This window comes from Takifugu flavidus, chromosome 1 (assembly GCF_003711565.1).
Source record: "Takifugu flavidus isolate HTHZ2018 chromosome 1, ASM371156v2, whole genome shotgun sequence".
Classification (NCBI taxonomy): domain Eukaryota; kingdom Metazoa; phylum Chordata; class Actinopteri; order Tetraodontiformes; family Tetraodontidae; genus Takifugu; species Takifugu flavidus.
Genome location: NC_079520.1, coordinates 20,962,565 through 20,981,892, shown reverse-complemented (window position 1 = coordinate 20,981,892; position 19,328 = coordinate 20,962,565). Strand labels below are relative to the sequence as shown.

At 39.5% G+C, this 19,328-nt stretch overlaps 1 protein-coding gene across 1 annotated transcript; it reads right to left on the bottom strand.

Moving 5' to 3' along the window:
- Nucleotides 1–206: 206 nt before the first annotated feature.
- Nucleotides 207–18,381, bottom strand: rsph1 (radial spoke head component 1). Its single transcript, XM_057048775.1, has 10 exons — nt 18,348–18,381; nt 15,431–16,225; nt 13,962–14,041; nt 10,765–10,878; nt 10,279–10,384; nt 1,819–1,909; nt 1,600–1,735; nt 970–1,041; nt 755–833; nt 207–599 (listed from the first exon to the last, which is right to left on the bottom strand). The coding sequence occupies exons 1-10, from the start codon at nt 18,379–18,381 to the stop codon at nt 541–543; spliced, it is 1,566 nt and encodes a 521-aa protein (XP_056904755.1). The 3' UTR covers nt 207–540.
- Between the last annotated feature and the right edge of the window lie 947 nt (nt 18,382–19,328).

The window sequence follows — 19,328 nt, the reverse complement described above, 5'->3', positions numbered from 1 at the left end:
TAAAAAAGTTAGAGGGTAATTTTAGCGGAGTAATACTGGAAAATGAGAGTTATGAAGGAGTGCTTATTTGTCAAAGTAATAATTTGAATTTATTCTAGACATACCTAAAATGATCATGTGACTTGACAGTTAAAGTAAATAGTGTGTGCGCGTGCGTGAGCATGCGTGGGTACCTTTGGCAGGAAAGAAAATGAAAATGCTGGTCATGATTTTAAAAAAGCAAATTTATGCAGCAAATTTCAAAAGTGTTGAAGATACGTTTGTTTAAAATTTACAGGTATGTAAACTGCACTCATTTGTCTCTTATACATATCTGTATATTTTTGCTGAGTATAATTTCACCTCCTGTTTCAGTAAGTGTACATGGGGATTGGACAGCTCTGAAGTCCTATTACCTTGATCAAATGACACCACCTATGAGTTTTGCAATGACATAAAGCCACATTAATTTTGTCATTTGCTCTCTAAAAATCATTTACTATAAAAAAAAATAGATTTGCTGTTGATACGCAGGTCGACTGATGCTGGGATTTAGGCTGATCATACGGATGAATTCTCCTTTGATTCCTTTCCAGTTGAACTAGATTTCTCTTGTCCAGCTGATAAACAGATATGCAGATCCATGCAAAGACCCACATATGCATGCGCACACACAGACGTACACACACACACACACACACACACACACACACACACGTTGTTTTTCAATCAAATTTAAATTCATACCAAGAAGTTTAGCCTGGCTTCACAGTACCTGGAGTGATAGGAGTAATGCATATGGGAATCCACTTGAAAACAGAGGGGGGTTCGGCATATTCCAACTCATCTGGGTCCTACATTAGAGCCAAAAAGGAAACAAGACTTCCAGTTTTGTTAAACAGTATTTTCAGTATAATTTCATCTACCAATTTGGTAATTCAGAGAACTTATCTTAATTAAAAATGCTACATTGAAATGTTCATAAATTACCTGCAGTATTTGATGATATTCACCATGTTGCTCGCACCCAATGTCAAATACAAACTTTCCAGAACCACAAGGCTGAAATGAAGAGGCAAAAAACCACTGAAAATTCTTTTTATATGAGCCTGATACTTCTATGTTTAGTCATTATGATATCATACCCATCAGTACACTAATTCTTGATTGATAACAGCAATTTGTTTATTTTGCACGTCACAATGTCCCATTAGAACACAATATCATCAGTGTTCACATTAAAAATGAAACATCAATCATTATTGTATACTGTGTTGCATACACTATTTGCTGCATACACTATTTCTGTATTTGGTTGTTGCGTTTACAGCATGAACTGTGTTTGAGGTTTTTTTTTTCTAATTGCATTGTTTTGTGTATTGCATGGCTAGTAACCAATTTTTCTGTTTGAGCTTCACTTGGATGTTCATTTTGCCATTTTGCAATGTTACTGTTGGAACCCTCCCAATCATCCTAAAAGAGCTAAATCGGTTAAGAAGATGAGACAAGACTGTTGGAAAAGTAAAACCTAACTGAGACGGTAGAGAAATAAGTAGTTACATCACACTTACTTATTTACATAAGCAGGAAAAGAATACTAATTAAACATGAAAAATTTACATTGTTGTTGCTAAAGTTTCCCTTGTATCTGTGATTGGAATGAATGTATTCTCCAGCATGTTCCATTTTGCCATTCATCCAGCTGCCTTTGTACTTTGAGCCAGTGGCGTGATAGTGATAAACTCCCTGTCCATGCCTGATGATTAAACATCAAGAAGCATCTGTAAATAATTGTAACTTGACCGCAGCCTGCCTTGACTATATTGACTGGGGCTGTACCTCATATGATTCAACCACTCCCCTTCATACATGTCTCCATTGGGGTAGGCATAGACACCATGACCCTCTCTCACATCCTTAACCCAGGTTCCTGACACACAAACAAAAGCACCAAAATGAAATCAATTATTTATCAGTACCTTTAGACATTTATCTAAAATGTATTACCTTCAAATTTAGAGCCATCTGGATAGTACAACGTGCCTTGACCATGTTTCATGTTCTGCTGATAGTTTCCCACATATCTAGAGCCATTCTTGAAGTGATATGTTCCCTATTAGAAGAAAGCATTAAATAATAGATGAAGTGATAACCAGTTTAGTACAACCAATTTAAATCCATTCAATAATGTTGCTCAAGATGTTTTTTTACCCTTTAGTCATACCTCCACTAAATCCATAAAATTAAGTAGTTCTATTGTATTTTCAACCCCAAATCTTTTTTACATGAAGGAAGAACTTTTTACCTATCACACACAGTGAGTTTTCCATTTTCACAATGTAGAAAGATTGAAGTTAGCATATGAATAGCATTTGTATTTATTTCAACATATATGATATTGTTTTCTTAAGTGTAACAGGTTTTACATTATTAGTAAAGACACTACACAGGTAATCTCCAGCATGCTCCATTTTGCCATTAATTTTAATATTTATCAAAAGATTATATTAATGTACAATCTCTAAGCGCCAGAATGTGTACAGAAAGTTGTTTTGAATGCACTTTATTAAAAGGAACAGCATTCTTGCAAACTGATATAATCTTAAATGGGGATCCTACCTCAAACATCTTAACCATTAAAAAATATGTCTTACAAAATCCATCTCTTTTTACACGAACTTGTGTCTGATGTGTCTGGTGTGTTTACGTCTGTGAATGTGTCAGGTGTTCGGTCATGGATGGGTGATGCTGCACCTGTGAAAGAAAGTTCTAGTGTTTTGATGATCTATCTAAATATCTGTGTGCATTTGCCTATATATGATTTTTGGTATAAAACTGATTTTAACTGGTGGGACAAAACTGACCCTACCATTGTACTCTGTTGTCTCTTTAAGTAAAATGGAGGTTCAACTAAAAAAAGGAATTACCGGTAAGTGTTTTTTTCTGCTGTTAAGTGGTAAAAGTGGTGATCAGGTCATTTTGACCCTAAGACAATGCAAGGGAATGCTTATTAGTTCTTGTCTATTTTCCTTTTGATACATAAATGATGGATACAGATTTTGGGGTAGAAAGCTATAAAAATCCTGATTATTTTCTTGTTTAATGAGCTGGATGAAATCACAGTTTGTTTGACGAGGGGTAGTCTCCTTTGGACATGTAAATATGTATAGTATATAATTCCTTGATATGAATTTGACTAAACAATACTTACCTCTCCATGTCTTTTGCCATTCTCATAATTCCCTTGATAAATATCTCCATCGCCCAGAACAGCTCTACCAACTCCATGCCTCTCATCAGCCTCATTTCTGTCACCTTCATATTCCTTAGTCAAATTAAAAAGTACAGCTCATCAGCCCCTAATAATGCCCACAATTTGCCCTGTTTGTTGTCAACATCTTACCATGGTGTCCTTTTATATTTCTTTCTGTAGGTGCCGACTGTGGTTGAAGTAATTGCTATCAGTGATATAGAGGGCAGCTGTAATACACTGTAACAGTTTTGATGTAGTACTTTGGGTCAAAGGTCCTTTGATCATTGTGAGATCACATTTCAAAACTTCTTAGAGCCTTTGGGTTTTTAGAGATGTTTGATTGGTTAGGCATGGTGATGGCGATAGTGATGGTGCTGTGTGTGTGTGTGTGTGTGTGTGGTGTGTGTGTGTGTGTGCGTGCGTGCGTGCGTGTGTGCGCGCATGTCACAGCCAGGACTTCATCAAGTTCCAAAGCAGACAAAGATAATCTGTGGAATTGGGGTGTACAGCAAGGTGACCTGGATATGGAATAAAATAATCAATAATCAATAATGGAATAAAAGAATAAATAATCACATAATTTTAGTTTTCAAAACTATGTTAACTAGTGACACAGTTCATTTCCTCTTCAACCCAGAGAAGATTGTCAAGATAATTTTTAATTTTGACCTGTTAAATTACATGACACATCAATTAAATGCTTCTAACTAACCTCTAACCCAATTTATATTACAGATTCATCCCCACACACTGGGTTTTTCCTGCACAGTACTTGCCGACTAAAACATTTGACTTGGTTTTGGGGTTGTGTGCCAACAATAATCACACACGCACGCAAAAATCAAGTCAAATTTGGCACTTTGTACTTCAAGGTTTATGTTACTTGTAGGCAATTGTAAACTGTTTATGTTTCCATCTGCAAAAATGAGCAAAATGTGGAATTGACAGTCCAGCTTTGTTTTGAATTAATCACCTCTATGTGTTAGTTTATATTGAGGTCTTTTTTTATATTGATCCTAATTACTGATAGTGTGTTGCATTACTTATGATATTCCTAAAATACTACGTTCCTTACAAATTAAATGTGAGTCAGTCATTTTAACTCGTGGAAGACCGATTTATCTAGCATTACAAAACACTACTGCATTTTATCTTGTGCAGAAAGTTATTTAGACTTTAAACTTATTTACCTGGTGGACAGTTGAAATTGGCATTTTTGTTGAATTGTCTGTGAAGCATTAGAGCTTCTCAGTACCCCTCCTTGGACTCTTCTCTGCTCATCAGAGCCACATCATAGGTGTCCAGGACGATGAAGGTGAACCCAGGGTATGGGCTGAAATGGTAGGTGTACATTGACTGCTGCCCCTTTTCTGACTCACTTGCCATGTGCAGTTGAGCTTTGACCTCAATAGCCAGTCCCTGCTGAAGTTCTGAAACTTATGGTTGCCCGAGACACGGTTCGTGTTAGTGGCACAAGAGCTTTCGACACAGTGTCCAGTGCTCAGTTTGGGGCCATGTGCTTGTTATAGCTGTCCATAGCCACGACAAATAGGGCCAATTTGTTCTCTGGAAATGAAATGCAGCATCGATATCTGCATATTGAATGTAGTTAAGGGTGGGCAAAAATTCAATATTAAAAAAGGCCAATTTTATCAACATAAGCTACAATACAGACACAAAAGGTATCAAGATAAAATACTTTGTATTTTCAAAATACCATGCAAAAGAATGACTGGCAGTCTATGAGGGCAATGCACTACAACAAAGAAAATCACCCTTGTTCGCTTCTGTCAGCCTACTTAGGAAAGGCATTACCATGGCATCAGTCTGGACTCATCACATAAGCTGTTTTTGTACAGTATTTCCACCTTTGGCTTTAATCAGCATTTCAGTAACCATTTAACAGGGCAAACAATTCATTAACTGAAAATTTACAAAGTGTGGCAGCTTAACAATTTATGTGGGCCACAAACAATTTCTGTAATAAATTCTGTTTAAACCAACAGTCTAAACACTTCAACCAAGAGTTTGTGATTATGCCCTCTAAATACTTGGCTAACCAAATTGATCCCTTCATGGATCCCTTCACAACACGTCCCACCCCCTACAGGACACCCTGACAGCACTGGGCAGCTCCTTCAGAGAGCGGCTGCTCCACCCTTGCTGAGTGAAGGAGAGGTACAGTATCTCAGATCTTTCCTGCCGGCTGCTGTCAAACTGCACAACAAACATAATGCCTGATAGCACACACTAAATATTATATATTCTGACATGTAAGTATATTGTATACACCCTCTGTACAATGTACAGGTATACAAGGGCTGATTATCCATTTATCTTAGATTATTGTATATATGCATCCTTTTTTTCTTGTATATTTTCTATTATCTCAAATTTTATTTTATTTTATTTTTTCTGTGTGCTTTTGCTGCTGTTGCGCTGTAAATTTTCCCGTGTGGGACAAATAAAGGAAATTTGAATCTGAATCAAAGCAATTAATCAAGACAGTTCTAACATGCAAACAGCATTTTACAAGTGGTTAACTACATTATCTATTTTGACATTAATGGTATGTGTCATTATGAGAGTTGGTAAATGGAGGACAAGAGGCCCATATTGCCTATATTATGGGAGGTTCTTGTAATGTATTTTCAGCTGATGCTTTTCAGCACAACTTTTTAAACATTTTGGCTCAGACAGCAGACAATTAAGAATAACAGCTATACCGGAGCAGATGATGGAATGGTCATACTAAACCTTGAAAAAAGGAGTTTGATGAGACAATATTGGTCCAGGAAGCAAGGCCTTCCCTGGGTCCTACAGAAGTGAAGCGTTACAATGTCATCTTCTCAACAGACCTCAACATCTTTAAAAATGAAACAGTCTTCCTGTTCCTGTGTTGAAGTAGACAACATTAACATTAAAACAAACTTGTCCAGAATGCAAACAATTCATGGTTGAGAGCAATAACATAGGAAATAATCTGTTAAATAACTTGACAAATCTGTTTGTCTTGTTTTGCGTTTTCTGTTTTATTTTGAAAGTAACTTCTCCAATTGTAGATAACTTGACTTCTGAACCCAGGGTGTTTCCCACCTGTATGATTGTCTGAACTTCCCTGATTGTTTCCACCTCTTCCCTGCACATAGTCTGTGTAAAATCAAATCAAATCAATCTTTATTTATATAGCGTCTGTTACAGTCAAAATTGTTTCTAGGCGCTTTACAGAATTCCAGTGCCTGAAACCCAACAAGCAACAGTGGCAATAAGAAACTCCCCTTTAACAGGAAGAAACCTTGAGCAGGACCGGACTCATGTAGTGGGACCCTCCTGCTGATGGCCGTCTGGGTAGAGAGAGAGGAGAAGGGGGAGGACAAGTAGAGGAGAGAATAGGCAGAGATCAGAGAGATACATTACAAGCTGCTGGTATAAGAGTAGAGTGGGTCAGCAGGGTCGGAGATCGGCAGGACATAGACACATAGTCTGTGTCTCCCTTGTCCTGCGCCAGTTAGTCTCGTCATGTCAAGTCAAATACTTCATCTTAGTGTTCCAGCATGTTAGCGATTGTAAAATCAAGTTAAGTATTTTCAAGAATCCTCTGGATTGTAAATTATGCTTGAAATAATTCGTGCTTGTTCTAGCATTTGAGTCCTTCTGAGATCTATAGCTTCTTTTAAACTAGCAAAATTAAACCCCTCACTCCAGTAGGCCAACATCCTCCACAGTGAGAACTCAACAAGCCCAATTAGCATACCGTCAAATACTGAGGCAATTTCTATACAGTTAACTCCTTAAATATCAAGGTATTTTTATTTGCTTTAATAAAATACAAATTTTGAAATAGTATTTTGTATTTGAAATACATATTTTAGGTATTTGAAATACTGCCCATCCATGAATGTTGGCTATAGCAGCATAAGTGGTGGCTGACAGGCAACAATAGCTGTGCTAAATGTATTTATATCAGTGGCAGGAGCTGACTTTAAAGAAAACAAGTAGACACTGCCCAAGCCTGGCCAGGGAGTAATCAAAGTAAGTGCTTTATGTCGTCTTCATGAGTTGTCATAAATGGATGTTATTGTGAACCAGATTACCTTTGAATTTATAATGGGAATGCATATGATTGGTGTTTTAAGAGGGGAAACACCCCTTTTGACGTCATTTTGTAATAGTTACACCCTTCCCTAACAGCTCTTTTGGGTTGGAAATTTGTGGCCTTTCAAACATTGCCATTTAGTGTGGGCTATCAAACAGCACCATTACTTCCCATTTTACATCGTTGCCATTTAAAGTACAAACATCTTGACCGACCATGATACTCGTATTTTTGTACAAATGTTTATTATTTTTGCTATATCTCGTATTTTGTTTGATGTTAACTGCTAATATGCACTCTAATTTCCTAAGGCATTATTACAATTAATCAATTTTAAAATATAAACCTAAGAAAATCAGAGAGGCTATATTGTAAGGAGGTAATACTGGAAAATCAGGTAGTTTTGAAGGAGGTGTCTTATTTGCTCAACAGAGGAGTCATTTGAACTAGTCCTAGACATAGGCGTTAGTAACTCAATCTGGAAAGGCGCCTTCCCCTACTACCACAACACCTTCAGAGCATTGCTGAGGTACCCTTGAGCAAGCTATTGAACCCACATTTGCTCACATAGGGCCCTGTTCTGAACTGGTGAGCCATCCAGGGGTGTACCCAGCCTTTGTCCATATGTTCACATTCCCCGTGACCCCGAAAGCAATAAAGCGGAATAAAGGGTTCAAGAAGACAAGATGAGACTTCGTGTTATTTGACAGGTGTTAATAAAAGAAATCCTGCTCACGATTAAGAATGAATATTTTAAATTGTTAATGATATTTAAGAGACAGTTTACCAATTACATTACCCATTACCATACTTATTCACAGCTGCATGTTCTTGTTTACTAGGAAAGTCACTTCCTAGGTGTTTCAGTAAGGGGATTGGGGCTTAGACAGGCCACATTACCTTAATGAAATAAACCTGCCTGTGAGTTTTATTATGACACAAAGGCACATAAATTCAGTTATTTTTTAATTGACATATTGATTCAAACAAAATGTTTATTTGCTGTCACTACAAAGGTTGGCTAATGTTGATTGCGGAATGATCATACAGGTGAACTATCCTTTCTTTCCTGTTTAACTACATTTCTGTGGTTGAGTTGAGAAATATATATGCAAATACAGGTGCACATACAGACAGAAACACACACACAGACACAGACACACACAGAGCATGTGAGACATTTGATTGTGTCAGACAATTGCAGGTTTAAAATGAAAGTGTGTCAGTATTTTAAATCAAACTCTTTGCAGCCTTTACGCTTGATTACAAGTAAGTAAATATAAACTGATACTTAAACTGAAGACTTTTTGGGTGTGTCACAATACCTGGAGTAACAGAAATAATGCATATGGGAGTCCACTTGATTGAAGTGGCTGGTATGGTATATTCCAACTCATCTGTGTCCTGGATGGGCCGAAAAAGATACCAAACTTGAGTTTTATGGAACATAGTATTTTTTGTATAATTTAATCTAAAAATTTGGTATTTGAGTGGAAATTTTCATTCAAAGTGATTTGATTCCACTTGCTTGAATATGCACCATTATCAAAATAAAATAAAATGTCAGAGAATGTTTTAGAACCACAGACCACTGCACTGAAACTTTTATATAATGTATTTCACATTGGTAATGTATTGTTGTACAAAAAAGGACAAAAGCGCACGTAAGACACCAATGCAGCACCAACGCAGTGGCACTTCTATGGAGGCAGGAGGCAGCACCTCCTATGCTCCTCCTGTGGTCAAGTTAAGAAAACTCTCTGCTCTGGCTCTGGCTTTGCATAGTTCTACTCACCAGTGGGAGTGAGTCAAGAAAGTGTTAAAGTGTTCTTTCAGTGTGCCCTTATAAATGACCAGATTAAAGACTATGTGTAGTTGTGTCAAATAAATACCCAGACTGAAATGCTAATAAATTACCTGATGTATTTGTTGGTATTCACCATTTTGCATGCAACCAATGTCAAACACAAACTTTCCAGTCCCACATGGCTAAAATGCAGAAATGAAAAGCAGATCAACCACTGAAAAAAATAATCTTTCATTGTGTAGTTGCTACAAATAATCATCATCTCAAAACATTAGATCAAAAACCTAATCTTAAAATCGAACAATAGTTTATTGCAAGCATAATTATATAACCCCTTATGCTTAGTCAGTATGACATAATACGTATCAGTACACTAATTTGTAGTTGAAAAACTTTAGACAATTTTTTCAGTATTAAAAATAAAACATCAATTATTGTATACTGTGTTACATGAGGAATTCGGTAACTGGATCTGAGTGAGTGTTTACATCAAGTACTGTTTAGTTATACAGTATTCTTAATGTATTGTTCTGTGCTTCTTTTTTCTGTTGATGCTTTGGATTTGGATTTTTTTGGCTGCTGGAAACGTAAAATCCAACTGAGGCTGAACATAGGACATAAATAAATTGATATCAGTCATTTGTCAACAGAATGGAGCTGCATTAGCAGGAAATGAAAGTAAATATTCATCTTTCACAAAAATTCTTTAAAAACTTACATTGTTGTTGCTAAAATTTCCCTTGTATTTGTAGTTGGAATGAATGTACTCTCCAGCATGTTCCATTTTGCCATTCATCCAGCTGCCTTTGTACTTTGAGCCAGTGGCATGATAGTGATAAACTCCCTGCCCATGCCTGATAATTAAATACCAAGATGCAGTTTTTCAAATTTCCAGAACAAATAATTGTCACTTAACTGCAGACTGTCTTCTGTCTATGTTAAGACTGGGGCTGTACCTCATATGATTCAACCACTCCCCTTCATATATGTCTCCATTGGGATAGGTGTAGACACCGTGACCCTCTCTCACATCCTTAACCCAGGATCCTGACATGCAATCAAAAGCAATAAAATGAAAGCAATTTCAGATTTCAGCTATCAGGACCGTTAGAAATTTAACTAAAATCTACTGTGTAATAGTACCTTCGTATTTAGAGCCATCTGGATAGTAGAAAGTGCCTTGTCCATGTTTCATGTTCTGCTGATACTTTCCCACATATCTGGAGCCATTCTTGAAATGATATGTTCCCTGTTAGAAGAAAGAATTAAATGAAATATTTAAAGTCATGATTTGACTGTTCAGAAGGAAGAAAATAATTTCGTAAATTTCCTAAACCATCTTTTTCTCTGTCTGCAGCCAATATTGTTCCTACCAAACCACATAAGATTCCAAATGTTGCTACTGTGGTTGTTTTAAATAGAAAATGCAGTTTGAAATCGCTTTTTACTTCCTTTATGATACATGAATGATGAATACAGGTTAGAGGTAATAGAAAACTGTAAAAATCCTGGCACGTCTCCTGTTTACTGAGCTGAGTGAACATCTAGAGTTTGCTTGAGGGGGGCTAGCTTTCTTGTGTATCACATATACCTTAATACGACTTTGACTAAATAAAACATAATCCTTACCTTTCCATGTCTCTTGCCATTCTCATAATGACCCTGATAAATATGGCCATTGGCCAGAACAGCTTTTCCTACTCCATGCCTCTCACCGGCTTCATTTCTGTCTCCTTCATATTCCTTAAACTGTAAAACAAATATAAAAGTGCGCATATTAAAATAGTTACATAGTAGTTTTTATAAATGTGTCATGATTTGCTGATTTTATTTCCTGCACTACAGATCAAAAATCCCACATTTATTCTTTACTGGGGTAAAGAAACTAGACTTTTACTATATTGAGTGATTTTGTATTGACCTAATTATAATTCAAATTATTAAAAGTTTACACATTCGGGTACTTACTTTTGCACAAGACAGGCACATTTTTCTAACAACAATAATAATAAAAATAATGAGGTAAAGCAGTAGGAGCAGTAGAATATTTGATTTCTATAAACACACTTTATTTACAATTTCACATAGTTGTTCACAAACACAAATACACTAAAATACCTGAAATAAATAAATAAAGCGGCAATACAGTCATTCATGAAGAAAATGTACAATTGGTCACCAACAACAGTGCAAAGAAGATTCTTGTGACACTAAATGTCTGAGAATTTGTTTGTCATTTGAAATAAACCAAACTCCATTACAAGTCTGCACCAGACATTGCAGCGCCACACTGAGGCACCATTCTGAACTGCTTTGTCCTCTTTTTTTTCTCGAAGTGTAAATTGCTAAATTGTACCCTGCTGCCAGAATAAACTTTTTAAATAAAATATTTCAGTAAAATGATTAAAAATATTTGTTATAAACACTGAGTCTCTCACACTCGCCATACACATGAAACACTGTCTGATGGAGGCAGCAGAATGGGCACTAGCTCGACACAGCAGGATTTATAACAAAATAAAAGCATTTGAGCCGATGGCTTAGTGTAGAATCCTCCACTGTAGATTGGCAGGTTGGCAGTTGGCAGTGTCGCCGACGACACGGTCGAAGCCGGACGACCAGGACAAGCCCTACCCCACATCAGCCGGCCAAGACGCTGAAGGTCCTTACATTATGTTGGCTAACTTACCCCAAGTTTGTTGTGTTCCTCATCGGATTCCGTATCTGACATTACTACGTATAAGTGCCCTTGTATTTTACACTTTAAGTGCAGAATAGCCCAAAAGTTCAACCAACCAATATGTTCTTCCAACCCAGTACGCTATGTCTTGGTAACGGCTTCCATAACAACGGTCACGTGATCAGAATCTACATAGGCGGTCTATCGATTTCTGCTGTCAAATTTTGGTCTCGTTGCTTTTATAAGTCTATATTTGCACTGACGTTACACTATAAAAAATAATGTGTATATATTAATTTATGTTTTCTCATTTGAGTAAATCATATAAAATCAACATTACCTGATTGCCCGAGCGTGATTAATGCCAGTGATGTGTTTTAGTCAATATTTTATGGGGAGCATAGTTTTAAAGATATGATGTCACAAATGCAATGGATAAGACATAAAAATACAATTATTCACATAATTTTCACGAGATTTGATTTGTTTAAAACGTCATCTTCATATTCAACAGCAAAGCCTATATAGAATGTATATTAACTCCTATCCCGTTTATTTTAAAAAAACAAAACAACAACAACAACAATGACATTTCAGATGATATGGAATGCACAACCACAGAACAGCGCTTTCCAATGGGAAGGAAATGCTGACAGAACCACCTGTGTGTAGCACAAATGTCAGCATTTCAGCAACTATGAAAATGCCCTGCAGACAGCGCCAGGTAAAGAATATCTCTTCATTTTCAAATCCCTTATGGTATTTATAAAAACCTTCTTGCTTGAAGCACCTGTTCACCTACATCCTCACAATATTATGTCCATGGGCAGAATAAGTATACATAACACAACAAAAAAACCTTTTGACCAGTTTGTGATCAATAAACTATTGGGTCAGGCCAGCTCTTGTGGGGGTGTTCCCAGGTGTGTGCAGACTGGTCAGCATCCTTAAAAGGTTGTCCAAGGACGAGATAGTGGCGACCCAGCAATTGGGTCATGGTTGCCCCAGGCTCGCTGCTTGTCAGTGTATGTGCGGAGTAGATGCAGTTGGTAATGAAACTATTACTTGAATATCTAAATAATGGATACCATATTATTTCAAAGGAAGCAGTCATGTGTTTGTTAATAAAGGGCGTGTTTTTGGTTATTTGGGAAAGAGATTATTCCTTGTACTATATTTTTACTCTTTTCTCCAATGTAGAATGTCTCTTGTGACATAAGTAGATATACTGAAATCCTTCAGTAATATTTTAGATACCAGTCTGTAACTTGGATTGAAAAACAGACATTGAGCTTTGTACATATGAAAGGATGTTCTAAAATTAATTTGGTAGAATAATATATTTTGATTCAGCAGTGGAGGGTGCTGTTGTATATATTTTCACCAGAAAGGAACCTACGAATGATAGAAATTGAATACAGGGCAAAGTTCAAAATTAATTTAAATGCATTCATGAAATGAATTATTGTTCACAATTCTGTTTTGCATGGACAGTTGGTAATTAAGTCATTTCAAAGAGCATCAGCAAATCATTAATGGACCATGTGATATCTGCTTAGCAGGCCTTTATTTAGACAAGTTGAACTTGACTTGACATTAAGTCATAACCCATGAGATTTTTCCATCTGCTCTATTAAAGATTAAAATAAACTGCCATCAAAATCCATTGCATTCACCTTGGCTTTCTGAGGAGCCCATGTTCAGAAATGTCTGAAGCAGTTATTTAATCAGTGGAATCAGACATGCCATCAGGAAAAAGCTAATGAAAGGCAGGTTGTCACTCCAGCGATAATTTATATATATATATATATATATATATATATAAAATATATTGCATTACCATTCCCACATGCAGAAGTGTCTCTTTGAGGACAGGCCCTAAGAATATCTCAGTCTTCATTAATCCCTAAAGTAGCCAATGTTTAAGATGGCTGAGTAAGCCTTGGGTTCAATGGCTGCTTGTTCATGATTTAGCACCCTCCTTGCTAGTTTACAGGCACTTGATCTCTCTCATGATACAGGATAGAATGCCAGTTCGAAAACCGAATTTGATGCTGCATTACTTGGTCCATGTGGCATACGTCTGCACTAATTTAGGAAAATAAATCATTACAGAGATAGAGTGTCTTGTTGTGAATGGGCTTACTTTCTGTGGGCTCAGAGGATCAATCTCAATCTTGTGTGTTGAGGTCACATCAGCAAGTAGAACACCCAGTGGAGTTAAGTCTGTAAAATATAAATGAAAACAAAATATTACAGTATGATGACATTTTTTTAAACATTATTACTCCACCAAATCTAACAGCTTACTTAAAACTGAGAACTATTATTTGATTGAAATAATAGACAGATGAGATGAAGTCACAGTGTTGCATTAGATCATTTGACAACAGTCTGAAAGAACCAAAATTGCCAGCAGAGGAAAATTCTTATATTGCTATCTGGGGAAGGGTATCATCTAGTATTTCATGGTGATTAGTTAGCATCCACAAGTTGGGCAGCACATGTTTGTAAACACCTCTGACCAGGTGAAGAGAAAGGGCTAGATATGTCTAGGCACTTATTTCATTATTGATCTCTAAAGCCAGTCTCTTTTATTGATATTATTCCTTATTTAAGCAAAATGAGTGACAGTATCTTTAAAAATTCTAAATTGAGAAAAATATTTTCTCATTCAAAATAGAATGTTATTATAATACAATATAATCTAATTCAATGTAGGGATATTTTTATTTAAACTATGTGAAGTTACATACTTTGAGAATTACATAATTCAGGTTTTCATGCATGCATATATGAAAAATGATGATGTTCTGGGATATTGCTTATCCATCACATATTTCTTATCCATCACATAATGTCAAGGACCAGATGAGAACCCAAATGCGACACACGAGTTTGGCTAAAGACCGCTTTATTGTCAGAAACAGACAACAGACAGGATTCACCGGGGAGCGAGCAGAATAGAATAGTCGGGGACAGGGAAGGTCGAGATCGGGTAGAAGGCAGACACAGTTTACCGGGGAGCAGGCAAAACAGAATTGTCAGGAACCGGCAAGGTCGGAACCGGGCAGGCAGGCAAACAGGAATACGCTGGAAAGTCATCGGAACACGAATAACGATCTGGCAGGGGGCAGGTGTGCCTCCGGGGATTAAGAAAGGGGCTCATTAGTGTCCTGATGCACAACAGGTGTGCGGGGCGAAGTGACTCACGGGCATAATTGCCCGCAGCTGTGACAACATAAAGTAATAAATCCTGGTCATTTTTACTCTCATGATCTTCCAATTGTGATGATGATGAACATGCTAAAAAAAATACACTGTTTTACTGGAGCATTCCAGAATCTATGCTTGGGCTAGATCATTGATAGAGGTCACCCCCCTATGGCTCTCTCTGAGCGTGAGGGTGGTGAGTGTGTCGGCTCCGGGAGTGAGAGACAGATTTCAGCGTTTTTCCAAACTAGCTATATTTGAATCTTTATTGTTACACTGGGTGGTGTTTAATCTGAAATTTCGAGCGTTCATTCACTGCTTTGGGTGGAATTGTTTGGTGGCCACTGTCGCCATGCCGGTCATGGCAGCGGCGCCGGGAGCCTCCGAGCTGGAGAAACTTACCCGTGGACACGGCGTCAAACTCTATCCACCGGACGGTGTGTCCGTGGAGGAGTGCGCGCTGGCTGTGGGGGACATTGTGGGGCACTGAAGCGTGAAGTCCGCGTCCAGGATGAATAAAATGGTGGTGGTTTTTGTGGGAAGCACGGACAAAGCCGATCAGCTGGTGGCGGCTAGGGTGGCAATTAACGGTGAACGCACACCGGTGTTCCCCCTGTCGAACCCGGCGAAAACGGTGGTGGTGTCCAACGTTCCTCCGTTCTTTAAGAACGACATGTTGAGGGAGCTCAGCAGACACGGGTGCATAGTGTCCCCGCAAGAGCTCAAACTGGCCCTTCGTTTCAGGGTGGATGATTTTGATTACACTGTTTATGTCACCACCGACTCTCAAATGTTTTAGTTGTGGGGAGGAGGGCCATCTGATCCGGTCGTGCCCGAAGGGCGCGGAGGCTCGCCGGCCAGCCGATCCGCACGTCAGCGCATGCCGTGCGCGCACGACGGGGACAGTGAGGCCGCGCAAACCACGCGGGGCGACGCGGGCACAACCGCGGAGGTGGAGGAGCCAGCAGGTCCGCAGGGGGGCCCCCCGGGGGACCACCTGGACCTGCAGAATGAACGTCTCACCGGAGAGATGGTGGAGCAGACGGTTCCAAGAACGACTGAGACCGTCCGGGACATGGAGGATGTCGGAGTGGAGGAGAGAAGCCTCAGTGTGTCCACGAAAAGGAAGAGCAAGGATATAAAGGTCAACAACGACAAAGTAAAGAAACTGTCCACAGCAGACCCTCACGCATACAGCTCACCGCACGCACGTATCCCACAGGACACACACAGCCCACAGAATGCACATACAGTGCCTTGCGAAAGTATTCGGCCCCCTTGAACCTTGGAACCTTTCGCCACATTTCAGGCTTCAAACATAAAGATATAAAATTTAAATTTTTTGTCAAGAAACAAGTGGGACACAATCGTGAAGTGGAACGAAATTTATTGAATAATTTAAACTTTTTTAATAAATAAAAAACTGAAAAGTGGGGCGTCCAATATTATTCGGCCCCCTTGCGTTAATACTTTGTAGCGCCACCTTTTGCTCCAATTACAGCTGCAAGTCGCTTGGGGTATGTTTCTATCAGTTTTGCACATCGAGAGACTGAAATTCTTGCCCATTCTTCCTTGCAAAACAGCTCGAGCTCAGTGAGGTTGGATGGAGAGCGTTTGTGAACAGCAGTCTTCAGCTCTTTCCACAGATTCTCGATTGGATTCAGGTCTGGACTTTGACTTGGCCATTCTAACACCTGGATATGTTTATTTGTGAACCATTCCATTGTAGATTTGGCTTTATGTTTTGGATCATTGTCCTGTTGGAAGATAAATCTCCGTCCCAGTCTCAGGTCTTGTGCAGACTCCAACAGGTTTTCTTCCAGAATGGTCCTGTATTTGGCTCCATCCATCTTCCCATCAATTTTAACCATCTTCCCTGTCCCTGCTGAAGAAAAGCAGGCCCAAACCATGATGCTGCCACCACCATGTTTGACAGTGGGCATGGTGCGTTCAGGGTGATGAGCTGTGTTGCTTTTACGCCAAACATATCGTTTTGCATTGTGGCCAAAAAGCTCGATTTTGGTTTCATCTGACCAGAGCACCTTCTTCCACATGTTTGGTGTGTCTCCCAGGTGGCTTGTGGCAAACTTTAAACAAGACTTTTTATGGATATCTTTGAGAAATGGCTTTCTTCTTGCCACTCTTCCATAAAGGCCAGATTTGTGCAGTGTACGACTGATTGTTGTCCTATGGGCAGACTCTCCCACCTCAGCTGTAGATCTCTGCAGTTCATCCAGAGTGATCATGGGCCTCTTGGCTGCATCTCTGATCAGTTTTCTCCTTGTTCGAGATGAAAGTTTGGAGGGACGGCCGGGTCTTGGGAGATTTGCAGTGGTCTGATACTCCTTCCATTTCAATATGATTGCTTACACAGTGCTCCTTGAGATGTTTAAAGCTTGGGAAATCTTTTTGTATCCAAATCTGGCTTTAAACTTCTCCACAACAGTATCTCGGACCTGCCTGGTGTGTTCCTTGGTCTTCATGATGCTCTCTGCGCTTTAAACAGAACCCTGAGACTATCACAGAGCAGGTGGATTCTGTTTATCATCATCAGTCATTTAGGACAACATTGGATCATTCAGAGATCCTCACTGAACTTCTGGAGTGAGTTTGCTGCACTGAAAGTAAAGGGGCCGAATAATATTGCACACCCCACTTTTCAGTTTTTTATTTGTTAAAGTTTAAATTATTCAATAAATTTCGTTCCACTTCACGATTGTGTCCCACTTGTTGTTTCTTGACAAAAAATTTAAATTTTATATCTTTGTTTGAAGCCTGAAATGTGGCGAAAGTTTGCAAGGTTCAAGGGGGCCGAATACTTTCGCAAGGCACTGTAGCTTACAGCCTGTGAGCTATGTGCATATGTTGCTGTCACTGCTGTGGGCAGTGACAGCAACGAGACCGACTGGAGGAGAGAGGGGGAGGTGTTTTTAAGCCACAGCACTACGGTCAGTGCAGGGGTGGGTATCCTCTTCTCCAGGTCATTTAACCCAGTCGCTGTCACAGTGGAGCACGTCGTTCAGGGATGCTGCCTTTTAGTTAAAGCTGCTTTTAGTCACCTCATGGTTGTTTTTATTAATATTTATGCTCCCAACAACGGTGCAGAGAGGAAGCTCTTTTTAGAGAAAATCAACGACCTTTTAAACAATCTTGGCTCGTGTGATTTGCTGGTTTTAGGGGGGGATTTTAATTGTACAGAAGATCGCATTTTAGATCGAAATCACAGAGCCGCATCCAGTTTCCCAGCAGGTTCTGAGGCAGCTGGTCCGCTCCCAGGGTCTGGTGGACGTGTGGAGAAGGATGCACGCGAGCCACAGACAGTTCACATGGTCCCACATGAGAGACGACACCATCTCTTTGGCTCGCCTTGACCGCTTTTACTGTTATAAACACCATTTTAGTACTTTCAAAAAGTGTGATATTTTACCAGTGGGTTTTACAGATCATTGTTTGGTTTTAGGCTGTGTGCTAGTTAGGGACATTCGCCCCAAAAGCGCCTACTGGCATTTTAACTCAACTCTGACTGCCGACAGAGGTTTTAAGGAGGCTTTTAGTTACTTTTGGGCTGGGTTTAGACAGAGCAAGAAGGGTTTTACCTGTCTACGACAGTGGTGGGACCATGGCAAAGTTCAGATCAGGTTGTTGTGTCAGCAGCACACTCTCAATGTCACCCGTTACATCACCAGATCAATCGGAGCTCTGGAGACCGAGATTATGGAACTGGAGCAGTTTCGTGAGTCCAGAGGAGATCGAGGGTGTTTGGAGACCCTCAAGACCAAAAAGATGGCCTTGGCCAACCTGCTGGACACTAAGGTACAAGGTGCGCTGGTGCGGTCCCGGATCCAGGACATCGCCGAGATGGATACCCCCTCGACATTCTTCTTTGGCCTGGACAGGAAACGTGGGCAGAGCAGGGTCATCCACTCCCTACTGTCGGAGGAAGGACTGGACCTGACGGAGACGGAGCAGATCCGGAGGAAGGCGGTGGACTTTTACTCCACTGTTCAGGAGTGAGTATAAGGAGGACAATGAACTGTTTGAGGAATACTGCTCTGGACTACCCCAGGTGCCAGAAGAGGCCAATGGCCAGCTGGAACACCCCCTGTCCGTCCCGGAACTCTATGCTGCTCTTCAAAACATGCAGAGCCTGAAGGCTCCGGGCATCGACGGACTGGGGGTGGACTTCTACAAGGCCTTCTGGAGCATTGTGGGGCAAGACCTCCTGGACGTCTTCAATGAGAGTCTTCGCTCTGGCTCCCTGCCGCTGTCCTGCAGGAGGGTAGTAATTGCCCTCCTACCA

What these genes read in the sequence shown, in the direction of transcription:
- rsph1 (XM_057048775.1), bottom strand. Translation starts at nt 18,381, where the DNA reads ATGGTGTCGTCTCTCATGTGGGACCATGTGAACT. An exon ending in ATCCTCTGAGCCCACAGAAA is followed by an intron (nt 10,879 to 13,961) that starts GTAAGCCCATTC and finishes TTACAGTTTAAG; the next exon opens with GAATATGAAGGAGACAGAAA. An exon ending in CATTACTCCTATCACTCCAG is followed by an intron (nt 600 to 754) that starts GTACTGTGAAGC and finishes TCTGTTTATCAG; the next exon opens with CTGGACAAGAGAAATCTAGT.